The sequence below is a fragment of the Neoarius graeffei genome, chromosome 7 (genome assembly GCF_027579695.1).
Source record: "Neoarius graeffei isolate fNeoGra1 chromosome 7, fNeoGra1.pri, whole genome shotgun sequence".
NCBI classification, from domain to species: Eukaryota; Metazoa; Chordata; class Actinopteri; order Siluriformes; family Ariidae; genus Neoarius; species Neoarius graeffei.
Genome location: NC_083575.1, coordinates 63,509,780 through 63,535,811, shown reverse-complemented (window position 1 = coordinate 63,535,811; position 26,032 = coordinate 63,509,780). Strand labels below are relative to the sequence as shown.

General features: G+C 41.9%; 1 protein-coding gene across 1 annotated transcript in view; it reads left to right on the top strand.

Annotated features, from left to right (window-relative positions):
- Positions 1-1,156: 1,156 nt before the first annotated feature.
- LOC132888892 (cilia- and flagella-associated protein 46) overlaps positions 1,157-26,032 on the top strand; it is a 251,873-nt gene continuing 226,997 nt past the window's right edge. Inside the window, exons 1-2 of the mRNA XM_060924987.1 lie at positions 1,157-1,166; positions 1,610-1,731. Coding sequence (XP_060780970.1) covers positions 1,157-1,166; positions 1,610-1,731 — 132 coding nt within the window. The remainder of the gene's footprint in view (positions 1,167-1,609; positions 1,732-26,032) is intronic.

Here is a 26,032-nt window from a genome sequence, read left to right as displayed (position 1 = left end):
TGACATGCACGATAAATCCTGAAAGAACAGAACAGATTAAGAGCAAAGAGAGCTGGAGCTCTGTTTCTGTTATCAGAGGAACACAGTCCTGTGCAAAATATTTATATATTGGGTTTTCCACCTCTAGGTTTATTAAAAAAAAAGAAAGAAAAAAACCTTCAAGCTGCATCATGATAGACTGGCTACACTGATTCAGTTACAGGTTGCCAGGTCTGTATAAAACGCCCATAACCTACAAACTAAACAATTTTAAATTCAAACATTATCCTGTCTATCATGACGCAGTGCAGGTTTTTTTTTTTTTAAACCTAGAGGTGGATGATATAACAAAAAATATATATATAAATATTCTCAAACACAGTACTGTTCAAAAGTCTTGGCACCCTATTGTTTTCTTCCTACAAACTTTATCGATTTCTTTTTTATGATTTCTACATTATCGAGTACAGTCTGAGAGAGTTCTACACAAACACACTGAACTTTACAACAGCTGCATATATGAAATGGAAATAAATTGACTAAGGCAGGAAAAACTATTTTGGATAAAATTGTTATTGTCCGTTACAAGTAAAAAGTAACCAATAACCAAACTTAAACAATAGCAAACTTCAACTCAATGTGTGATCTTCATTTTATGTTGCAATTCACAACTATTCTATGGTTTTCCTAAAAAAAAAGTAGTACTCACAAAATAGGGGGAAAGTGATAATATTGGGGGGGCAAGTGGAAATTCACCCCCACTTCCCCCCCAGGGCAAGTGGGTTTAAAAGTTAATGTCAAGCCCTGTCCACTGAGCTCTAACACCGGGCCACTTTCAGGAAATAAGAGTTTCGGTCATGGTGACAAAGTGTGTATGTCAGCCTCGGTTCGGAGGTTTCAGTTTCAAAAACTGTAAGAGGTAAGAGGAGAATAATATAATGTACAGACACTTGGTATATTTTACTTCTGTGATTTTTACCTCGCCTGGGACAGAGTCCACTAGGGGGAGAGGTATTGTTTTTGATGGGGTTTGTTTGTTTATTTGTTACCTCGCCTAGGATGGAGTCCACCAGGGGGCGAGGTATTGTTTTCGGCGGGGTTCCTTTGTTTGTTTGTTTTTTGTTAATGATGCTCCAGGAAAACGTCTGGACCAATCTTCATGAAACTTTCAGGATAGATGGGCATTGGTCTCAAATAGAACTTCCAACATTTCTGGGGCCATCCGGTCAAGGTCAAGGTTTTTGTGGCTACTGCTTCATATAGAGGTAGTAGCCACTATGTCATCGTGCTGTAAGAATGTAAGAGTGTAACAATCGTGCAGTACGGTGTGTTCTGATTGGCTGAGAGCAGTAAGCAGTACAGTGTGCTCTGATTGGCTGAGAGCAGCAGAGAATCAGAATCAGAACCATGTTTACTGGCCAAGTATGTTTACACACAAGGTCAGAATCAAAGTCAAGGTGACCAAAAAGATCAAAATCGTTTTTTCACGATATCTTCCTTCATATTCATCATAAGTGCTACCGGGCAAGGTTTGTTTTGCCTGGCAACATTTGTTGCATTTGTAACTGACTGTGCTAATATGTTAGAATGTTCTGGAAGCCTTTTTAATTAATATCTCTCTGTCTTGCAGATCCTATAGTTCTGAGGAAAGCTTATGCCACAATTAAGGACGCTATCTCAGGAAAGGCAGCATCAGATCTTCGACGTTTCCTCCCTGAGTTGTATGTATTGTGTGCAGAGCAGGCTCTCAGGGTAAGCACTTTGGAACCTCCTCCTACCATCCTGCCAACATCCAAAACAAAATCATCAAACCAGTTTCACATTAGTCATTTGTACAATGTATAATATCCTTCAACTACCTACGGCACTCCCAGAGGAGTACTTACTGTCTTTTGGTTACCTTTAGTACCAAGATGCATGCTACTTTCAGTTACGAGAGGTGATCTCCTACACAGCCAAAGCAATGTGATATAAAAATTATGAATCATTTAAATATAATATCTATAACCACAGTTGTTCAAGTTTATTAGCTACATCTACCTTGTAGCTCCACTCACTGGACGTTTTATCAGGTACACCTACCATGTACACTACATCAGGGCTCTTTGACTACTTTCTTACTATGGCCAACTTATTCAGAGAGGGTATTCAGCATGGGGTGCAGGGGGTGTGAAATATTTCAAAATAATTATTGGATTTTGGCACTTAGATGTCAACATGAAAAGCAACACTGAATACCCTCAGTACTGTCTATCAAAAGTGTTTATTACATTATATTACATTGCATTACATTACATGGCATTTAGTAGATGCTCTTATCCAGAGCAACATAAAACAAATGCAAAAGTCAGGTACATGACATGCTGAAGTTCTAGGCAAGAAAGTTCTAGTGCCAACTGAACAAGTGACAATACCTCCTATAATATTCTGTTTGAAGTATCAATACTCAAAAACAAGTGACAATACCTCCTATAATATTCTGTTTGAAGTATCAATACTCAAAAAGCCAAGGAAAAAAACCAAGTACAACTAAATAGAGAACTCAAGCGACTAACCCCAGGCTAGACAGCACACAGCCTGGGTTGGTCGAGACTGAAACGCAGTTACACAGTGGGCAGGGAAGCAGGGGAAAGGTGCAGCCTGAAGAGGTGGGTCTTCAGTCTGTGCTTGAAGGTGTTCAGGGAGTTGGCAGTTCTGACTGTTATTAACTATGTGTTTCGGTATAATAGAGATATACAGTACACGTCAGATACGTTTGTCCATCTCAATTTCAGCTGAACAGAAATTACCTCATGTAGGAATCTGAGCAGGTGGGTGGAGCACAGAGGCACGGCAGGCCAGAACTGAGTTCCCAAAACTCTTTTATTTTTAAGGATATAGATAGCTTTTCAGCCAACTGCACCACCAGTGCACACTCAATCTCTCACACACACATTTATGGTCGGGAGAGAGCTCCCTTTCTCTGCTCTCTCTTTCCTTTTATAGGGCGCGGTCACTGGGGAAGACACACAAACACAGGTTAACTTATAACCCCGATTCCAAAAAAGTTGGGACAAAGTACAGATTGTAAATAAAAATGGAATGCCATAATTTACAAATCTCAAAAACTGATATTGTATTCACAATAGAACATAGACAACATATCAAATGTCGAAAGTGAGACATTTTGAAATTTCATGCCAAATATTGGCTTATTTCAAATTTCATGACAGCAACACATCTCAGAAAAGTTGGGACAGGGGCAATAAGAGGCTGGAAAAGTTAAAGGTACAAAAAAGGAACAGCTGGAGGACCAAATTACAACTCATTAGGTCAATTGGCAATAGGTCATTAACATGACTGGGTATAAAAAGAGCATCTTGGAGTGGCAGCGGCTCTCAGAAATAAAGATTGGAAGAGGATCACCAATCCCCCTAATTCTGCCCTAACAAATAGTGGAGCAATATCAGAAAGGAGTTCGACAGTGTAAAATTGCAAAGAGTTTGAACATCATCTACAGTGCATAATATCAAAACTCTATAGTTCAAAGAAGAAGCCGTATCTAAACATGATCCAGAAGCGCAGACGTCTTCTCTGGGCCAAGGCTCATTTAAAATGGACTGTGGCAAAGTGGAAAACTGTTCTGTGGTCAGACGAATCAAAATTTGAAGTTCTTTATGGAAATCAGGGATGCTGTGTTGTTCGGACTAAAAAGGAGGACAACCCAAGTTGTTATCAGCGCTCAGTTCAGAAGCCTGCATCTCTGATGGTATGGGGTTGCATTAGTGCGTGTGGCATGGGCAGCTTACACATCTGGAAAGACACCATCAATGCTGAAAGGTATATCCAGGTTCTAGAGCAATGTATGCTCCCATCCAGACGACGTCTCTTTCAGGGAAGACCTTGCATTTTCCAACATGACAATGCCAAACCACATACTGCATCAATTACAGCATCATGGCTGCGCAGAAGAAGGGTCCGGGTACTGAACTGGCCAGCCTGCAGTCCAGATCTTTCACCCATAGAAAACATTTGGCGCATCATAAAACGGAAGATACGACAAAAAAGACCTAAGACAGTTGAGCAACTAGAATCCTGCATTAGACAAGAATGGGTTAACATTCCTATCCCTAAACTTGAGCAACTTGTCTCCTCAGTCCCCAGACGTTTATAGACTGTTGTAAAGAGAAAAGGGGATGTCTCACAGTGGTAAACATGACCTTGCCCCAACTTTTTTGAGATGTGTTGTTGTCATGAAATTTAAAATCACCTAATTTTTCTCTTTAAATGATACATTTTCTCAGTTTAAACATTTGATGTGTCATCTATGTTCTATTCTGAATAAAATATGAAATTTTGAAACTTCCATATCATTGCATTCCGTTTTTATTTACAATTTGTACTTTGTCCCAACTTTTTTGGAATCGGGGTTGTACATCAGGTGCAGTGATTCTGCCACTTACCTTCCCAGACTCCGCCCTCCAGTCACAGACCGACGCTTGACCACGCCCCCGCTGCCACACCTCATAAATTAACAATTCTAATCAGTGCTGTGTAGGGGAGAGCGGGGAGACTTGGGGCAGGGGAAACTTGGGACAGTTTGTATTCCCATAAATTAATTTAAACCAATCGGGTTTTAGATTACATCAAAAGTTAGATGTTGCCCCTTAGAGTAACCTACTTCCTTTGGAGTCACAGAGTTGGAAACTGCAGCAAGGTCTGTGCAGTTATCAACCAAAGCTTGTATTTTCTGCTTCGCAGTCCACCTCCGTTCTAATGGCGTAATGTATGCTGGTGAATTCGGGATTTGTTAGGAATTAAAGTATGTAGCCTAGAATTAATATATATATATATATATATATATATATATATATATATATATATATATATATATATACAGGGGTGTAGTGGGCGTGGTAAGCGGGGGTACGCCGTCCACCCACTTCTCCCGAGGTGACAATTCCCCTGCTGGAAATTGTGAGAGGATGCAGTGCGCGAAGCAATTCGGTCACGCATGTTTGCTGGCCGTGAATGTGTGACCTGCTATGAAGCTACAATGATTATGTGTGTGCTTGAGACAGCAGCCCCTCCCCATCTGCTCCCTCACTGGCCCCAGTCGGCATGGCGACGGGCCTGAGCAGGAGCGCTGAGTCACACAAGATCTTGTCAGTTTTCTGCTGTTTTTTGCTCAGGAGCAGGCCTCGAACAATGACGAATAACTCGAAAACGAAAGCAGCTATTCACAAAATTCTTTCACAGTGAGCGCTACAAGGGTCTCCTGAATACACTGATGTAATTTTTTTGTCTGTAGTGTTAAAAGTGAGGACACTAGAGTGAGTTAAAAATGAGTGACTTTTCTGTCACGTTTATAATGGGTGTCAATGAGGCCTCTCGGCTGCACTCTCCTCAGTTTGAGGCTTCTCATTCAAAAACTGTAAATCCTATCGGTTAGGTAGACACATTGTGTGAATCAGGACAAGTGTGACTACTACTTTTGAGAAAATCATGTCTGTAGAGTGAAATTTGTGGCTGAAAACACAGTTTAAGCGAGAAAGTTTGAGCTATTTTTTCAAGCTCTCTACACTCTAACTAAACGAGCTCCACTGGTGTGTAACGCAATAGACACCCATTATAAAGCCGGATTTTCTCCCGGAACCCACATGGCGTTTGAGCCGGGACTGATCCGAAAGTGTAGAACCTAGCAGAAAAGTTGAATGCCAGATCCACAGAGGAGACGTTTTCCTACGTTTTAGAGTTTGAATCACGTCTCTAGGTGAAAGCATGCCAGAGCAGCGGATGTTTGAAAAAGTGCTTTTTTTTCAATTAATTCCATAGAAATGAATGGGGTGGAGCCGGCCCCCGCCTCCGCGGTGGGGGAATGGGGTGAGGGAGAGGAACAGAAGGAGAGAGAGAGAGGGGAGGGGAGAAGGGGAGACATCACGAATCGCGTACCCCCACTTTAAAAATCTCCACTACACCACTGCATATATATATATATATATATATATATATATATATATATATATATATATATATATATGTTATTTTGTTATTTACCAGCTGGGAGGTCCGTATCATGAAATGCCGTGACTGAGGTCTTGAAAGTACTGACCAAGGCCCTCTGGGCCGAGGTCAGTATTCAAGGCCGAGGTCACGGTATTTCACCATATGGACCGACCTTAAGCTGGTAAATAATATATTTATCTTTTTCTTTACCAAGTTCTAACAGAAAATGAGAGCGCTCGAAAGGGAAAACCGAGCCGAGCCTAGGCGAGCTGCCATTTTGAATCCTCATTCACGGCTGTCATGCAAATTGCCTCCTCCTCAGTATACAAGTGCACTTCCATGGCAGGAAAAAAAAAAACTACATTTTGCTGCCTATGTAGTCCCCTATTTATACAAAATTGAGTCATTCAGGATTCAGCCATGTTTTTGCTCGGCGTTAGCAAGTTACAGGTTTTTAGCTTTCTCCTGAAATGTTTTATTTTATTTCTTCTTCCTCAGGGTAGTAAAACTCGCTTTTGCTGTGAAGACTGTCGTTCTCACTATCCATGATGTAAAATTAATGCTATTATGCCTAGAAATGCTGGCAAAAATTTATAATATTTTTGATAAAAATCTTATAAATAAATCTTATAAAAAAGATAATGTTGACAAAAATTGCTACTATGTTTGTTGTTGTTGTGAACGTCGCCAGAGGTCCGTAACCGGGGTCCGTAACTGGGGTCCGTACGTAGGATACGGACCCGCTCGCCAGCCAATCAGAGCGCAGGATTTGATGAAAACCGCACCACGAAAAAAATAAATAGCATTATTTATTACATTTAAATTTGGGGTGGGGGGACTTCATCTCATTCATCTCATTATCTCAAGCCGCTTTATCCTTCTACAGGGTCGCAGGCAAGCTGGAGCCTATCCCAGCTGACTACGGGCGAAAGGCGGGGTACACCCTGGACAAGTCGCCAGGTCATCACAGGGCTGACACATAGACACAGACAACCATTCACACTCACATTCACACCTACGGTCAATTTAGAGTCACCAGTTAACCTAACCTGCATGTCTTTGGACTGTGGGGGAAACCGGAGCACCCGGAGGAAACCCACGCGGACACGGGGAGAACATGCAAACTCCACACAGAAAGGCCTTCGCCGGCCCCGGGGCTCGAACCCAGGACCTTCTTGCTGTGAGGCGACAGTGCTAACCACTACACCACCGTGCCGGGTGGGGGGACTTTTAAGGATTTTTTTCAAAATGGCCAGATGGAGAGAGTTGGGACAGTTCATGTTACACTTTTTTTTTTCTTGTGGTTTAAAAATATAAGCTTGTTTAAAAATTGTTGTTAAAAATGTGGGCGTGGTCCTGCATGAGGATTAAGCTTATTTCATTCCTTCTTGAGAATGGATCTGCTTTGTCTAGTCAGGTTTTTGGTAAACTGACATTTTTCTATTGCTGTACCAGCATTGTGTGTTCATACAGTTCATATGTTACAAGTTTTGATAATAAATAAAAATTAATCGTGTAGGCCTAGGTATTTTATTTTTGTTCCATGTCTCTCCACTATGTCCCACATCTCCCAGCATAATGTTACATATCACCCCTCAATGTCTCATATCTCCCCACAAAAAATAATGACAGAAAAAGTGAAGCCTGAAGGCCAGTATATGTGAGAAGCTGAGAAACTAATTCTGTGACAAGTGGGTATGGTAAATACTCCCTAATGCAATATGAATGTGACGCGACCTGCAAAGAATTTCACACAATCTACAAAAACTGAAAACTCATCCCAAGTCTCCCCGCTCTCCCCTATTTGTTTTCTAGTAACTGAAATTGCACTTTTTTGATTTGGGAAGAGCTGCAATGTCTGGCTCATAGGAAGTGACAGCAATCCACAGGCACTGATGGAGGTGGCTGCTTGTAAGGGAGGCATGGGTATTTGTTTTTGTTGCATTCATGTGTGAAAAGCTTGAATCACATGAATAGGTTGTACCAAACATAGTAGAAAAATAGCTAACCGTCTGGTGTTTGGAAACTGGACCTGGTAAAGTTTAATCCAAAACTGCTCACATCCCACAGATTTAAACATCTTTTTTAAATCAGATGCCTCTTGCATGTTTATCAGTTCTAATTGCCAGGGGCTTCGTCCAGTGATATGAGCACCTTTTTATCTTTAGCTGCAAATTCTCCTCCAGCATCAGCAGTAAAGGGATCCTTGGCAAACAGCATCACCACTGAGGGTATATGGAGGTTATCAAACATCGCAGCAAAGTTCATGATCAGTTTGTGAATGAATGCTACCATTACTGGATTAATGTGCATGACGTCGAGTTGTTAATTAAGTTGCGCAGTATTAGGAAGTGCAGCATTTTCATGGGAGTTAGATCAGCAGAAAATAATTCCAGCATTCTTTTAAAACCATTCAGTTTGTCCACAGTGTCACAAAACGTTTTGTCTTTTCCTTGTAATTGCAGATTAAGTTTGTTCAGGTGCTGGAAAATGTCACTCAGAAAACACGCCTCTGCCATGTACTCCTCATCTTGCAATTGTGATATAAAAGTTGTTTCTTTCTTGTGACTGCAACAACGATCTCCTGTCTGAGTTCACAAACCCCTTTTAGTGCATTACCCTTACTAAGCCATCTAATATTGTTATGTAAGTGCAAGTCACTGCGCTCTGCTGACATATCTGATAAACGTTCATAAAACAATGTAGACAGAAGCTGGGTTTTAATAAGTCGAGAAAACATAATTGTGAATGGTCTGTGTTTCTGCTGTCAGGATGTGGCTCTCTGAGACCTGATATTTATCATGGAATTTTGATTACATCCACCACCGCAATAGCTCTGATAGTGTTTAATCAAATGTGAGAAAAGTGTTTCCATTTCAATTTTGTGATATATTGCTTTGTTGAATCGTCTGAAAAACCACCTCTTGCAAGTGTATACACTTTTTTGTGATATTTGATGTTTGTTTTCTTTGAAATCTGAGTTTCCATTCCTCTTTTTTTTTTTAGTTTGCAATTACAAATTCCACATTAAGCAGGTTAATGGAAACCTGGCAAGTGACACTTTGTCAGCAAGAACGCATAGGTGAAAGTGAGAGTGCGAGAGAATGTAGGGAGTGCAAGGTTGGCTTTCCTGTTGGAGGAAATTGAATAGGGTGCATTTTTCGCTGGAAACATTTTTCATTGGGGAAATCCATCCATTATCTGTAACTGCTTATCCTGTGTAGGGACACGGGCAAGCTGGAGCCTATCCCAGCTGACTATGGGCGAGAGGCGGGGTACACCCTGGACAAGTCGCTAGATCATCACAGGGCTGACACAGAGAGACAAACAACCATTCACATTCACATTCACACCTACGGGTATGGCCAATTTAGAGCCACCAATTAACGTAACCTGCATGTCTTTGGACTGTGGGGGAAACCGGAGCACCCAGAGGAAACCCACGCAGACACGGGGAGAACATGCAAACTCCGCACAGAAAGGCCCCCGTCAGCCACTGGGCTCGAACCCAGAACCTTCTTGCTGTGAGGCAACAGTGCTAACCACTACACCACCATGCCACCCCATTGGGGAAATGCATTCTAATTTTTAACATTCGATCCGGGCCATAAAAAGGTGATATTCAACTGGTGGCCCGCTCACCAATTCCGGCCTGCAGCTTGCCAACTGAATAGGCCTGCACTATATGCACAAAAGTTTGTGAACACTTAACTGTCACACCCATATGCTTTTTGAACATTCCAGATGTAGTCTCCCTTTGCTGTTATAATAACCGCCAGTCCTCTGGGGAAGCTTTCCACTGGATTTTGGAGCATGTCTGTGAGGATTGTCTCATTCAGTCACAAGAGCATTAGTGAGGTTGGGCACTGATGTTGGGTGAGGAGGCTTGGGATGCAGCCAGCATTCTAGTTTATCCAAAAGGTGTTCAGGAATGTTGAGGTCAGGGCTCTGTGCAGAACACCTGTTCTTCCACGCCAACCTCGGCAAACCATGTCGATACAGACCTTGTGCACAAGGGCATTATTTTTCTGGAACATGTTTGGACCAGGGAAGGGAAATCTTAATGCTACAGTATATGGGGACATCTTATACAATTATGTACTACCAACCTTGTGGCAACAGTTCAGGGAAGAACCACATATGGATGTGGTAGTCAGGTGTCCATAAACATTTAGCCATTAGGATAGGTGCACTTTTTGGTAATTACTGATTGCAGTGCACAGTTTATGAGTCCCATGTACTTAAGAAATTAATGTACATGTTCCCAATTCTGATCATGGAATACCCCTAGTCTTTTCCCTGCTCCCAACACACCTGATTCAACTAAACAGCGAAGTAACAGCCCTTCTTAAACTGAAGTGGGTTTGTTCGAGCAGGGAAAAATCACTGAAGTGCGCAGGACACAGCACACTCTAAGACCAGAGTTGGGATGCTGTGAATTTGTGCAAAGGGTCCACAATAGGTCTACTGCTGCTGAGATATTACATGGACCATACTCAGCATAATAGTGACACTAGCGTGGTAGTGGCATGGTAGTATGTGTCATGAAAACATAAATGCATTACCGTAGGTGCACAGTGTTGCTGGAATTTTTTTTTAAATACCTCTGTGTCATTGCTGGGGGTGAGAAATAGTCCTTCAACCAAAATAATCCAGCCAACAGCCGCAATGTGGTCAGAAACTGACACTAACATAGGATTAGAGGATGATTAATTGTGACAAATTATTCATGGAAAAAAATTAGCTGAATAGTATGTGTAAATTGTGTGACTGTTGTGTTAGGTGTGGTCCACTACTGAACTAATAATGGTAAGCAGTGCTCTGGTGGTATTCCCTGTACTCTATGGATCAGTGGAAAGGGAATTTAACAAATTGCACATAGTAACACATGAACTACAGTCACTAACTGTATAACTACACAGTAGGGAATGAATGTATATGTCAGGATGTTCTATAACAATCTGTTGTTCCACTATCCATCCATCCATTATCTGTAGCCGCTTATCCTGTTCTACAGGGTCGCAGGCAAGCTGGAGCCTATCCCAGCTGACTATGGGCAGGTACACCCTGGACAAGTTGCCAGGCCATTGCAGGGCCAACAGTTGTTCCACTAACTATGGCTAAATATAACTGTTAAGTGAAGTATCGAATTGAGTTATCTGGATTTAGCAATTGATTAATTGGCTGACATGAAACCATGATAAAATGTTTCTGAAAACAATCAATATGAAAGATACAAGAATGAACAAATTGAGTACAGTATTACCATCCTTACTTCCCCATCCATACCTTGCATCACTTTTCCAGGACTTGACTTTAATGGTAGTCCAACTGTACTGGACAACCAAATGTTTGGTCTGAACAAATCAAATCCGCACCTGCCTGTCCAACGGGACAAGTTTAATTATTCCCAATTCTCCCAGAAGTTCCGGGAGTCTCTTGCGTATTGATAGCAGCTCCCTGATGTCTGCAAATTAGATAAAATATCCCGGAATCTAGAGCAAGCGAGAAAGAGAGAGAGAGAGAGAGCACATCCTGATTGCTCTGTCTTGTGAAGTAGACAAATTAGCTTTCTGTGTGGGCAGGCTTTATGTCTTCTCTCCCGGACTGAGAGTCCATCAGTTCAGTGTATCCAGGACAAAAATACAAAACCCACTTCATCCCAGGCTACACGAAAATGTACCCTTGCCTAATAAGGGTAAAAAAAAAATTACAGTGTTGTGCGATGTACTGTTTGCAGCACTGCAACAATGCTGTACTTCCGCATTGCCCATGGTGGGTTAAACGATTGTAAAAGACATGTTGAGGTGAGTTTAACAGTGCCATTTGTTCATGTGCATATTATTTGTACTAGCTGGCTCACTGATAAGGCTACATGAAAAGACCAAAATCTTTGAAGACTTGCTTAAAGTTGCAATAGAATAAAAAAAACATATGAGTTAAATAATAGTAATAAGCAGTTTACATAAATGGTAAAAGTAGTCTACATACTTTGTCACATTTTCTACATATAGGCCTATCTAATTTGGTTGACAGACTAGAGAAAATTAGTCAACAAAGTATTACATATACAGTGGCATGCAAAAGTTTGGGCACCCTTACTGAAAATGTCTGTTACTGTGAATAGTTAAGTGAGCAGAAGATGAACTGATCACCAAAAGGCATAAAGATAAAGACGACACATTTCTTTTCAGCGTTTTCTGCAAGATTTGTGTATTGTTTTTGTTTTGTACAATTGGAGAGTGAAAAAAGAAAAGGAACATCATGTGAAAGTTTGGGCACCCCAATACATTTGAGTTCTCAGGTAACTTTTACCAAGGTTCCAGACCTTAAAGGAACAGTCCACCGTACTTCCATAATGAAATATGCTCTTATCTGAATTGAGACGAGCTGCTCCATACCTCTCCGAGCTTTGCACAACCTCCCAGTCAGTCAGACGCAGTCAGACGCGCTGTCACTCCTGTTAGCAATGTAGCTAGGCTCAGCATGGCCAATGGTATTTTTTGGGGCTGTAGTTAGATGCGACCAAACTCTTCCACGTTTTTCCTGTTTACATAGGTTTATATGACCAGTGACATGAAACAAGTTCAGTTACACAAATTGAAACGTAGCGATTTTCTATGCTATGGAAAGTCCGCACTATAATGACAGGCGTACTAACACCTTCTGCGCGCTTCGACAGCGCATTGATACGGAGCTCAGATATCAATGCGCTGCCGAAGCGCGCAGAAGGTGTTAGTACGCCTGTCATTATAGTGCGGACTTTCCATAGCATAGAAAATCGCTACGTTTCAATTTGTGTAACTGAACTTTGTTTCATGTCACTGGTCATATAAACCTATGTAAACAGGAAAAACGTGGAAGAGTTTGGTCGCATCTAACTACAGCCCCAAAAAATACCATTGGCCATGCTGAGCCTAGCTACATTGCTAACAGGAGTGATAAGCGCATCTGACTGCGTCTGACTGACTGGGAGGTCGCGCAAAGCTCGGAGAGGTATGGAGCAGCTCGTCTCAATTCAGATAAGAGCATATTTCATTATGGAAGTACGGTGGACTGTTCCTTTAATTAGCTTATTGAGCTGTGGCTTGTTCAAATTCTTCATTAGGAAAGGTCAGATGATGCAGATTTCAAAGCTGTATAAATTGACTCCTCAAACTTGTCCCTAAAATCAACAGCCATGGGCTCCAAGCAACTCCCTCACATTCTGAATAATAAAATAATTGATGCTCACAAAGCAGGAGAAGGCTACAAGAATGTAGAAAAGTGTTTTCAGGCATCTGTTTCCTCAGATTGTAATGTTATTAAGAAATGGCAGTTAACAGAAACAGTGGAGATCAAGGTGAGGTCTGGAAGATGAAGAAAACTTTCTGAAAGAACTGCTCATTGGATTGCTAGAAAGGCAAATAAAAAACCCTGTTTGACTGCAAAAGACCTTCAGAAAGATTTAGCAGACCCTGGAGTGGTGGTGCACTGTTCTACTATGCAGTGACACCTGAACAAATATGACCTTCATGGGAGAGTCATCAGAAGAAAACCTTTCCTGCATCCTAGCCACAAAATTCAGCATCTGAAGTTTGCAAATGAACATCTAAATAAGCCTGATGCATTTTGGAAACAAGTCCTGTGGACTGATGAAATCAAAATAGAACTTTTTGGCCACAATGTGCAAAGGTATGTTTGGAGAAAAAAGGGTGCCAAATTCCAGGAAAAGAACACCTCTCCAACTCTGAAGCATGGGTGTGGCTCGATCATGCTTTGGGGTTGTGTTGCAGCCAGTGGCACAGGACACATTTCATTGGTTGAGGGAAGCATGGATTCGAATAAATACCAGCAAATTCCAGAAGCAAACATCACACCATCTGTAAAAAAGTTGAAGTTAAAAAGAGGATGGGTCCTACAATAAGACGATGATCCAAAACACACCTCAAAATCTACAATGGAATACCTCAAGAGGCACAAGCTGAAGGTTTTGCCCTGGCCCTCACAGTCCCCTGACCTAAACACCATTGAAAATCTATAGCTAGATCTCAAAAGAGCAGTGCATGCAAGACAGCCCAAGAAACTTGTAGAACTGGAAGCCTTTTGCAAGGACGAATGTGTGAAAATCCCCCAGGTAAGAAGTGAAAGATTATTAGCTGGCTACAAAAAGTGTTTACAAGCTGTGATACTTGCCAAAGGGGGTGTTAACTAGGTACTAACCATGCAGGGTGCCCAAACATTTGCTTCGGGCCCTTTTCCTTTTTTTGTCATTTTGAAAAAGGAAAAGATGAAAATAAAAAATTGTTTTTGCTTAAAATATAAAGGGATTGAGTCATCTTTAACTTTATGCCTTTTGGAGATCATTTCATCTTCAACTTGCTTAACTGTTCACACTAACAGCAATTTTGACCAGGGTGCCCAAACTTTTGCATACCACTGTAACCACCCAGACAATATAGTAATGATAGCTTATGCTTTGATATCATTTAGGGATTGTTGAAAATCACCATTTTTAATAGTAATTATTCCAGAGTTACATCAATAAAGTTCCAACAAAACTAGTTCAGTCCCCTCAGTGATCCGGCCATGTTATTGTTTACGAAATTCCAGGGAAGCCGAGTACAGCAGGTGCGTGTGTAAAAATAATCATGTTGTAATATCTAATTATAGTTTATTCGACTTTGAATTCATCAAAACTGGAGAAATGGTGATCAAATATCTCAATAAAATAAATATCTGTGGTGAATCTTCATTTCATTTGGACATTCATTGTATTTTTCTTTGTATGGTACACATTAACACATTATTGTAAAATATTTGGCAGGAATTTTACGACAGTGCCAAACTCACTTCCGGTTTGTTTTCATTCACAGCGTGATTATGTCACCCTTATCATGTCCAACTTGCTTGCTTTCAGTTTCATTTCTTTAAATTAATTTATACTCCAAGTTTTACTGGAATAATCAAGATTTAACTTTATTTCCTCCAGAAGCTTTGAATTTGGGTGAGTCTAACTCTTAAAACTGCAGATCAGGTAATGGGTTATAACATATGCACCATAATAGGGTATTGGATAGTTTTTATTTATTGTTACAGTTAAAGTTTGAGTTTTATTGAAAAATTAAAAATCATTAAAGCATAATTGTTATCATAATTATACTTCCTTTTCAGTAAACTTTGTTCATCACTTTCCTTTCACTGAACTAATAAATTCACAGTAATAAAAAGTTTATGGTCAGGACAAGTTAATACATGGTCAGGACAAGTGAAAAATCTTGCTGCTCGTCCAACTGGACAAGTGGATTAAAAAGTTAATGTCGAGCCTTGTTTCATATTTTTTATTAAATAAATAAAAGTATGAAATTATTCTTCAAGTATGCCGAACACAACAAATGTCATCCACTTAACAGGTCAAACTGAGCCAGCAAAATCAAATAAGCATATGTAGTTTTATCCAATAGTATCATTACACATATTTGATATAGCCAGTCAGAATGTTCATAACAGAAAGTAATGCTCTGGTATGTAATTTATGAAGCCTTTATGTGATGCGTACATTTTTTCCCTTGATGAGCTTTGAAAATGTTCACACTTCGTACATAGAAAACCATTTCATCTGTAAATCCTGTGTGATACAAACATGTTTCCTCTGAATATGTGTGGTGCAGCTCTCAGTTTGAAAGAGATTTGTTTGAAATAAATTTCATGCACCAAAGACTGGTACAGTGAGACACTGGAGCTCTTTATCTACAAAATGCATGAAACATCTTAATCTGCAGTGGAGAGGGATTGAATTAAATGCGGATCTCTGCTGCAATAATGCAGTACTCCCAACCAGGCAGGAAATGACAACAGGATCATGGTGTGCTTTGGAGTGATAACATAGGCAAAGGTAATTGGTTGCAAAGCTTTTTTAAATTGCTATTCTGATGTGTTGTGATTTTACTGTACCAATTATCCTACCATGGCACCAAGAATTTTATTATATACACAGAACCAATATGTGCCTCTTCGTGCCATAAATGAGAATAAAATTAAGTTGTAGCTCACAGACATCATACCTTTTCTGACATTTTAACACAACACCAAATCAGAAAAAGCTGGGACGGTATGGAAAATGCAAATAAAAAAAAAGAAAACAGTGATTTCTACATTTACTTTGACTTGTATTTCTTTGGAGACTTATTAACCCAAGATATTTCAGGTTTTGTTTGGTCAACTTCATTTCATTTGTTAATATACATCCATTCCTGCATTTCAAGCCTGCAACACATTCTAAAGAAAGTTAGGATGGGGGAAATTTAGGGCTGTTAATGAGGTAAAATAATTAAATAATGATGTGATTTGAAACAGATGTCAACAGGTGATTGTAATCATGATTTGGTACAAAATCAGTATCCAGAAAAGGCCTAGTCTTTGAGGAGAAAAGATGGGCCAAGATCTCCAGTTTGTCAATAAATGTGTGAGAAAATAAGCGAAATGTTTAAAAACAATGTTCCTCCAAGAAAAATATGAAGGGATTTGGATATTTCACCCTCTGCAGTGCATAATATCATTAAAAACTTAAAGGAATGTGGAGGAATTTTGGTGTGTTAAGGGCAAGGGCGCAAGCCTAAGTTGAACACCTGTAACCTCTAATCCCTCAGAGGGCATTCCATCAAAAACTGTCATTTATCTATAGCTGATATAACTACATGGGTGTAAGGAACACGGTAGAAGATGGATGCAAGCGCAGAAGAATGTTCATTAACAATTGTGAAAAAAACACACACAGGCAAACAATCCAGAATTGGCGGGTAAACTCATAAACACGAATCTAGCAAGTGGTCAGGCAAGGCACAAACAGAATATCACAGGCAGAGAGAAAAACAGGAACTAGGAACAGGCATAGGAATCAGAAAACCAGGAAATCAAACACCGAAACTAAGGCTCGGTAATGCGCACTGACGTGGCGTAATACTTCACACTGAGCGTGCGTCTGCTCAGTCTTTATATAGGCGCGCTAATGTGCCTTAATCCCATGTAGGTGTGCATGATTAACAGCGCACGTGCAAGAGTCTGCTCGGCATGTGTGCACAGTCCAGAGCACGCCTGAGAATTCAACTGGTGCATGCGCCAAAGTGCTCAGGATTGACAGACCCCCCCCCAAGAAAATCCATTCTTCCTGGCCCCGGAGATGAGGGCCTGATGTTGGGTGCCATGCCATTGGTATACAACTCTGAGCCGATGTGGCACAGGATACTTGGCTCAAGTGGGGGCTTGGGCTTAGGACAGGACTTGGACTCTGTGCTTGAAGTGGGCATGAGCTCTGGAGATGACTTGGACTCTGTGCTTGAAGTGGGCACGAGCTCTGGAGATGACTTGGACTCTGGACTGGATTTGGGCACGAGCTCTGGAGAAGACTCAGGCTCTGAACTGGATGTGGGCTCGAGCTTGGGACTTGACCTGGACTCTGGACTGGAAGTGGGCTAGAGCTCTGGAGATGACACAGAGTCTGGGCTGGAAGTGTGCTTGAGCTCTGGAGATGACTCAGGCTCTAGACTGGACTCGAGCTCTGGACTGGACACGAGCTTTGGACTGGACATGAGTTCTGGAGATGACCCGGGCTCTGGACTGGACTTGGGCTCGAGCTCTGGACTAGACTTCGGTTCTGGACTGGACATGAGCTTGGGCTTGGGACTTGACTCGGACTCTGAGCCAGACTCAGGCATGGGCTCGAGCTCTGTCTGTGCATTGCTTTGGTCCTGGTCAGGACCTGACGGCAGGACGACGACGTCTTCATAGTCGGGCAGCGGTGGGACAATGACATCTTCATAGCTAGCTGAGGCAGAGGTCACCTCATCATTCTCTGGCACTGGTTCTGGAACAGGCTCAGGTTCTGGCACTGACTCTTGTGCTGGAGCTGGCACTGGCTCTGACTCTGGCACTGGAGCTGACATTGGCTCTGACACTGGCACTGGCTCTGGAGCTGGCGCTGGCTCCAACTCTGGCACTGGCTCTGGCACTGTAGCTGACTCTGGCTCTGGCTTAGATGCTGGAGCTGACACAGGCACTGGCTCCGACTCAGGCACTGGAGTTGACTCTGGTGCTGGCTCCGACACTGGCGCTGGCTCTGGCACTGGAGCTGACTCTGGTGCTGGCTCTGGCTTAGATGCTGGAGCTGACACAGGCACTGGCTCCGACTCAGGCACTGGAGCTGATGCTGGTGCTGGCTCTGGAGCTGACTCCAACTCTGACACCAAGGCTGGCGCTGACTCTGGTGCTGGCACTGGTTCTGGAGCAGACACTGGCGCTGGAGCTGACACTGGCACAGACGCTGGCTCTAGCATTGGCTCAGGCTTAGGTTCGGGCACTGGCTCTTGCTCTGGTTCTGGCAGTGACTGGCTGGTGCTCTGGTTCAGATGCTGGCTCTGATACAGGCTGCGGAGCTGTTTCTGGTTCTGATTCAGGTGCTGGTTCTGATGCAGGCTCTGGTTCTGGCATTGGTGTTGTTTCTGGTGCTGGCAGTGACTCTGGCTGGTGCTCTGGTTCAGATGCTGGCTCTGGAATTGACTGTGGAACGGGCTGTGGGACTGGCTCTGGACTGACGGCCTTTAGGAGGAGCTCTAGAGCAACGGCCTCCTCTGCTGCTGCTGCATCAGCCTCAGACGGAATAACCCCCTCCCAAAAATGTTTATGGGGCTTCTCCTTCTTTAGGGACTCATAAATGAACCAGAGCATTACCTGAAACTCGTGAGTTCTGAAGGCATGGGTGCTCTATTCACATGAGGAACTCGGCCCATTGGCGTGCTTGTCCAGTCAGCCAGGAAATCATGCATGTAACCCAGATGGGTTCTGGAGGCTTGGGTTCCTCAAGGTCTGCATAAAAGGCACCACACTGTATACTGAAGCCACATCGGTGATATTCTCCATTGTAGGGTGTAGGAGTGTAAACACCAGTACACTACCGGAAAAATGAGGTGAGAGGCTGAGATACCAAATTCTGGAAGTGGCGTGGCATAGTGCACTGGAAGCCTTCTGCTGCATCCACTGTTTGGCGAAGTATTCTGTCAGGGACGTGATAGGAGGCAGATGCAAGTGCAGAAGAATGTTTATTAACAATTGTGAAAAAACACAGGCAAGCAATCCAAAATCAGCAGACAAACTCATAAATGTGAAACACCCTCAGCATGAAATGATTTGCTTAAAGATTCAGCAACCTGGTTAGCTAGTATTTATGTTTTCTATTTACCGACCACCATCTGCTGACGACTCCATCTATGATGTAATCTTGCAAATCAACACCATTCAGGGACTTCACCCTAGATCTGAAATCATTGTTCTTGGTGACATGAATGCCCATCATGAGGAATGGCTTGGTAGCAAAAAAATGGAGTCTGAGCATTTCAGTTTGCTGTACTTCACAATCTTTACCAACTTGTGGATGCTTCAACTATATTTGATCCAGATGGAGCCATTTCCAAACTTGATTTATTTCTCACCACCTCTCCAGACAACCACGTTGTTACAGTTGATGCTCTGTTTGGTAAATCTGACCATGGTGTTGTATCAACGATGGCAAACTACAGACTTCCTGTAGCTAGCATTGCTGGCAAGCGCAAGGTTTGGCTGTATGATAGAGCTGACTGGGATGGCATGCATTCCTTCCTGGCTGAAGTTAAATGGACCTCCTTCTCAAAGGGGCATTGTGCTGATGCAGCATGGGCTTGTGTGAAAGTCAGTATAACTGATGCCATGGATTTCTTGATCCCATCCAAAATGTCAAAACACTGTTATTCAGATAAACCATGGTTTAATGATCAGTGTCGTGGTGCAGTCCAGTCCAAGAAGAAAGCATTTAAAAGGTGGCAAATCAACATACAAAGGTCTTATGGACTTTGTACATGAAATCTAAATCTGACTGTCAGCGTACCCTACGCCACGCTCGTATACAATTCTCACAGCATCTAGAGCAACAGCTGAAGAGTTCAGACAACAAACAGTGGTGGAAACTTGTGAAATCCGTGACTGATAGCAACAAAACATCAGCTATTCCCCCTCTCAAACACAATGGTCAAATCTACAACAAGGCCAGTGACGAGGCAGAGTTGTTGAACAAGAAATTTACTTCGAATGCTCAGCTTGATGATGGTGAGAAAAATCCTCCCAATCTGCATTCAGAAACCAGTGCAGTCCTCTCCACTGTGATATTTTGGCCTAAGGACGTTCTTAAGAAACTTCGCAACCTGGATACATCAAAAGCTAATGGCCCTGATGGAATCTCTTCAACTGTGCTTAAGAATTGTGCACCTGAGCTTGCTCCAACTCTTGCTAAGCTATTCCAAAGGTCTTTTGACATCATGCATGTTCCATCTGATTGGAAATCTGCTCATGTGATTGCTGTATCAAAAAAGGGGAGTAAACAAGATCCATCTAACTACAGGCCAATATCCCTGCTGCCTATAATATCTAAAGTTATGGAAAGCCTCATTTGTGACAACATCCACAGTCACCTTAGCAAGCATCAGCTCCTATGCGATAGTCAATATGGATTTTGAGAGAAGAGATCAACCGTGGACATGCTTTCCTACATCACTCAATGTTGGAACAATGCACTTGACTCCCAGAAAGAAATCCGTGTTATAGCCCTTGACATCAAGAAGGCTTTTGACTGTGTATGGCACAAAGGTTTCATGACTAAACTTGCATCTTTTGGCATCCAAGATGACCTGTATGGCTGGATTTCATTATTGCTATCTGATAGAGAGCAGTCTGTTGTTCTGGATGGAGCTACTTCTTCACCAAGGCCTATATCTGCTGGAGTCCCCCAGGGGAGTATACTTGGCCCTGTGCTATTCTTGATGTTCATAGATGATCTGGCTTCTCACTTAGAGAATGATCTACATCTATTTGCTGATGACTCAATGCTTCTGTAAGAGTCCCTATGTGTGGGTGGAGCACAGAGGACGGCAGGACAGGGATCAGGTTCAGAATAGCGTTTATTGCTAGACTTTTCAGTTTTAACAATAATTCATTCACTCAAACAGACACACACACAACCGGTGTCTGGTTCAGGGATCAGCTCCCTCCGCTCTCGCTCTCCCTCCTCATATAGGGCGCGGTCACTGGGAAGACACACAAACACAGGTTAATTGCTCTCAGGTGTAGTGATTCTGCCACTTACCTTCCCTGACTCCGCCCTCCTGTCACAGACCGGCGCTTGACCACGCCCCCGCTGCCACAGCTTCACACTGTAATCAAGAACTCATGTGACAAAACTTTCTGTGCTGGAAGCCCCCAATGTGATCTGCATAAGATAGTTTCTTGGGCAGATAGCTGGTGCGTTACTTTTAATGCCAGCAAAACTGAGGAGATGATCACCAGCAGAAAGAGAACCCAGAATCACCCACGACTGTACTTCATGAACAACAAGTTGATTGCTACAAACAACATAACTCTCCTGGATATCACCATTACTAACACCCTGTCTTGGGCTCAGCACATCACTGGCATTGCAAAGAAGACAGCAAAGCACCTTTACATCCTGGGACGAACTAAGGACCTTCTCCCCCAGCAAGTATGCATTACCATGTATAAGACCTACATCTGCCCTCTCATGGAATATGCTTCTCCAATTTGGAGCGGGGCTGGTAATACATCCTTGGCATTACTGGTTAGACTTCAGAATAGAGCACTCTGTCTACTCAAGATAAACAAACCTTTGAAAGCTGGCATTGTACCACTAGCTCACAGAAGAAATGTCACCTCGCTCTGTGTTTTCTACCATCACCTGTTTCTGCAGCCATCCACTGAATTATCCAACATTCTTCCCAGGAAGGGACCTAGTATAAGAACTACTAGATTCTCCACAAGTGGTCATCCCTTTGCTGTGAGTATTCCAAGATCACATACAAATCTCCATCTCTCATCCTACATTGTCAGGACCAGCCATTTGTAGTATTCACTCCCAGCAACTGTATTCCCCACCACTCCAGATGTGGACGTATTCAAGTCAGCAGTAAACGCATACCTCCTGGATCAGGGTTTTTAAAACATCTTTTTTGTGTTCATACATGTCAACCCCTTTGGGCGTCCACCTGTAGTATCAGAGGAAGAAATCCATAAAATCAACATAAAATCCTTATAGCCTTCGAATCGCACCAAACTTAATAAATAAATAAGTAAATATAACTTGCCTGAGAACTTCATCCAGCATGTCGAAAATCGGCTCGCCCGTGCCGATATTGCACACGGGCATGTCTATGATTCTTGACTTCGCCCCTCTGTTTATGTCGAAGATCCGCACCAAAACGGCCAGTTGCTTGTCCGTCTTTTTGTCATTGGATTCGTCGATCATCAGGGAAAATGGCAACGTCCGGCAGGGCTGGATGATTGGTAGTGTAGCTTCGGGGGCCAAGCTCTTTTTGATTATTTGCGTTGTTTTGGTGCGCCTACAGCTGATAGATTTCGCAATCGCACTGTCCGTGGAAATTCGCGGCAACAATTCTGTCAGGTGGTCTGCAACAGCTAGCGACAAATTGTGCTGAGCAATAAAATTACAGATCGTAACTTCTGCTCTTATTACATTTGTTGGTTGATCATCGGTCTTGGGCTTTGCAAACATCGTCATTTGCGGCTGATTCTGTTTCTGGTGCAAATTTCGCTGATGTAGTTTGGACCTCACGTCGTAAACTCCAGACGCCGCAACTTTTATATCTCGCACACAAACTGTGCAGTGTGCGTACTCCTCATTTTTCACCTGAACAATGACACCATTAAATGTCTCCTTCCATTCAGGAAGATCCCGCCCGCCGTATCTCATTTTCTTTCTTGGTGTTCCCATTCTTTCACTCAGCAGACGCTATTCAAAATCTCTCAGGTGTAAACAATGTCGCTCTGCACAATGAGAAAATCGTTCGAACAATGACCGTTTGGCGCGTTTAAATGCAGATCGTGTGCATGACCGGAACGAGTGAAGTCTCGCATTCGTGATACTGCATGAGGCTTGAGGAATAAACATCCGGTTTCACATAGTCTGGGTTATCTACCCCTGCATACATGCTGTTCTTTGTCTATAAATCGAGCTTTTGTATGTTTTTGCGACGATCAGCTGACGATGTTCAAGTAAGATACACAAATTTAGGTCAGAAAATACTGAAAATCCGTAAGACTTTGTTTATACGCCCGTACGCCCTTGAAATGAGCTAAAATCCATATAATTTCCGGACAGTCTGTATAGGTTGACATGTATGTGTGTTCACATTTCTGTTTCATCTGGTGGTCATGATATTGATTGTAGTTCATACCTGGGTGGGACATAGTGACCTGCGAACCTTAGCCTACAGGGTTCAGACCCTTAAACTGTGGGCAAACAGCATACCCATCCAGGCACTGTTTTATTTTTTCCCAGTAGGGCTCAGTGTAGGTCTTCCGGCTTACCATGACCACCTTATGAACCATGCCTTGCTTGTTGTCTAACTGTCCCTGTGTATTTTTGTCTTTTTTTATGGGTTTTTTTTTGCATTTATCTTTTGCAACGTAACTGTATGCTTTTGCCTTGGGCTGCTTTTCATCTTTCTTGATGGTTCCACCAGGCCCGGATTGAATAAGGAGATAAAAAAACAACAACTAGCAAGTTGTCGGGTGAGGCACAAACAGAATATCACAGGCAACGAGAAAAACAGGAACTAGGAACAGGCACAGGAATCAGAAAACCAGGAAATCAAAACACGGAAACTAAGGCTCGGTAATGCGCACTGACGTGGCGTAATACTTTGCACCGAGTGTGTGTTTGCTCAGTCTTTATATAGGCGCGCTGATGCGCCTTAATCCCGTGCAAGTGTGCATGATTAACAGCGTGCGTGCGACAGTCCACTCAGTGCGCACACAGTCCAGAACACGCCCGAAAATTCAACTGGTGCGTGCGCCAAAGTGCGCAGGACTGACAATGGGCTCATGATTATTTTGGCAAACCTTTGTCAAGGAGTTACATCCACAAATTAAAATTAAAATGGTTCTCTTCTTATCTATCTGACAGACAACAATATGTAACAATTAACAACACTAAATCTACACTTAAAACAGTACAATGTGGAGTACCACAGGGATCAATTTTAGCACCTTTACTATTTCTAATTTACATCAATGACCTTGCACAAGCTTCCACAGTCATCTTCTTTATCTTATTTGCAGATGACTCCAATCTTTTCCTTTCACACTCAAACTTTAGTACTCTAATACAACTAGCTAATCAAAAATTAGAAAAAGTTGTTATCTGGTTGGAGGCCAACAAATTATCTGTCAATGCCAAAAAAATACTTCCTTATTTTCTGTAATAAAAATAAAACCTACAATAGAAATAACTCAAAAATCTTACTAAAAAGTATACCCCTTTCTCAAGAGTGTCAAACTAAATTCTTAGGCGTAATAATAGATGACAAACTGACCTGGAAACCACATATAGCCATGTTATGTAATAAAATATCTAAAACTGTTGGACTTATGGGAAAAATCAAACATCTTCTCACTCAACAAACCATTATCACCATATATAATAGCTTAATATACCCATATCTGACCTACGGAAATATTGTATGGGGATGTGCCTACAAAACTACACTACAGCCCCTAATACTACTCCAAAAAAGATTTGTTCGTATGGCCACCGGATCCAGTTTTTATGCCCATTCTTTACCTCTATTTACAAAGCTTAAGATTTTAAATATTATTGATATCAATAGACTTCAGCTAAATATCTTCACTTTCCAATTTCTTAGAAATTCTCTTCCAGACACGTTTGATAGTTTTTTAAATCTTAATTCCCAATTTCATGCTTACCAAACTCGACAAAGCGACCAACTACATATCCCCCAAGTGCGAACATCCCTAGGTCAAAAGAGTGTTCAATACAAATGTGTAATTGAATGGAATAACCTCCCCCTCCACCTTAAAAGTTTTACATCCATGATTAGTTTTAAACGTAATCTCAAAAACCACCTATTTTCATTCCCCAGCCACACTTGACCTTTATCTTTCAATATAGTTCAGTCTTGGATCAAATTGTAAAATATTACACTACACCATGCACCAGGCTTCTGTTATTAGTACAATACTTATTCACCATTCAAAATCAATCAATTATACTTTTTTTACTTTATGTATAGATCCTAGGTTACATTTTATTCGTTTCTTATTTTCACTCGTTAACTTATATTTTGTTATCTGCAATTGACATTGTTTATATTTATTTCACTTATGATACCAGTTACAGTTTAATGCATAATTTTGTTACCAATTATTATATTATTATTATCTTTGTTATTATTTGTTATGATTTACTATTGTTAATATAGTTATTCTCTAATTTGTTAAATTTATATTAATTACTTGTTAATTTAAATGGGGGAAGACTTAGAGCAAGCCATTGTGCTTTTTTCTTCCCCCAGCATGTTTTCTGTTTTGTTTTGTTTTTTGTTCCATTTATGTTTTCTTGTAAATCTCTTTTATCATCTCATCTCATCTCATTATCTCTAGCCACTTTATCCTTCTACAGGGTCGCAGGCAAGCTGGAGCCTATCCCAGCTGACTACGGGCGAAAGGCGGGGTACACCCTGGACAAGTCGCCAGGTCATCACAGGGCTGACACATAGACACAGACAACCATTCACACTCACATTCACACCTACGGTCAATTTAGAGTCACCAGTTAACCTAACCTGCATGTCTTTGGACTGTGGGGGAAACCGGAGCACCCGGAGGAAACCCACGCGGACACGGGGAGAACATGCAAACTCCGCACAGAAAGGCCCTCGCCGGTCACGGGGCTCGAACCTGGACCTTCTTGCTGTGAGGCAACAGCGCTAACCACTACACCACCGTGCCGCCCCCTCTTTTATCATGTGCAAATAAATAAATAAATAAATAAATAAAATAAATGGCAGTTAAAACTTTACTGTGCAAAAAGTAAGCCTTATATTAACTGTGTCTAGAAGCAGCATTGACTTCTCTGGGCTTGGAGGCATCTGGGATGGACCATCACACAGTGGAAACGTGTATTGTGGTCAGACAAATCAGTATTCCAAGGCTTTCTTTTTGTAAGAAATGGACA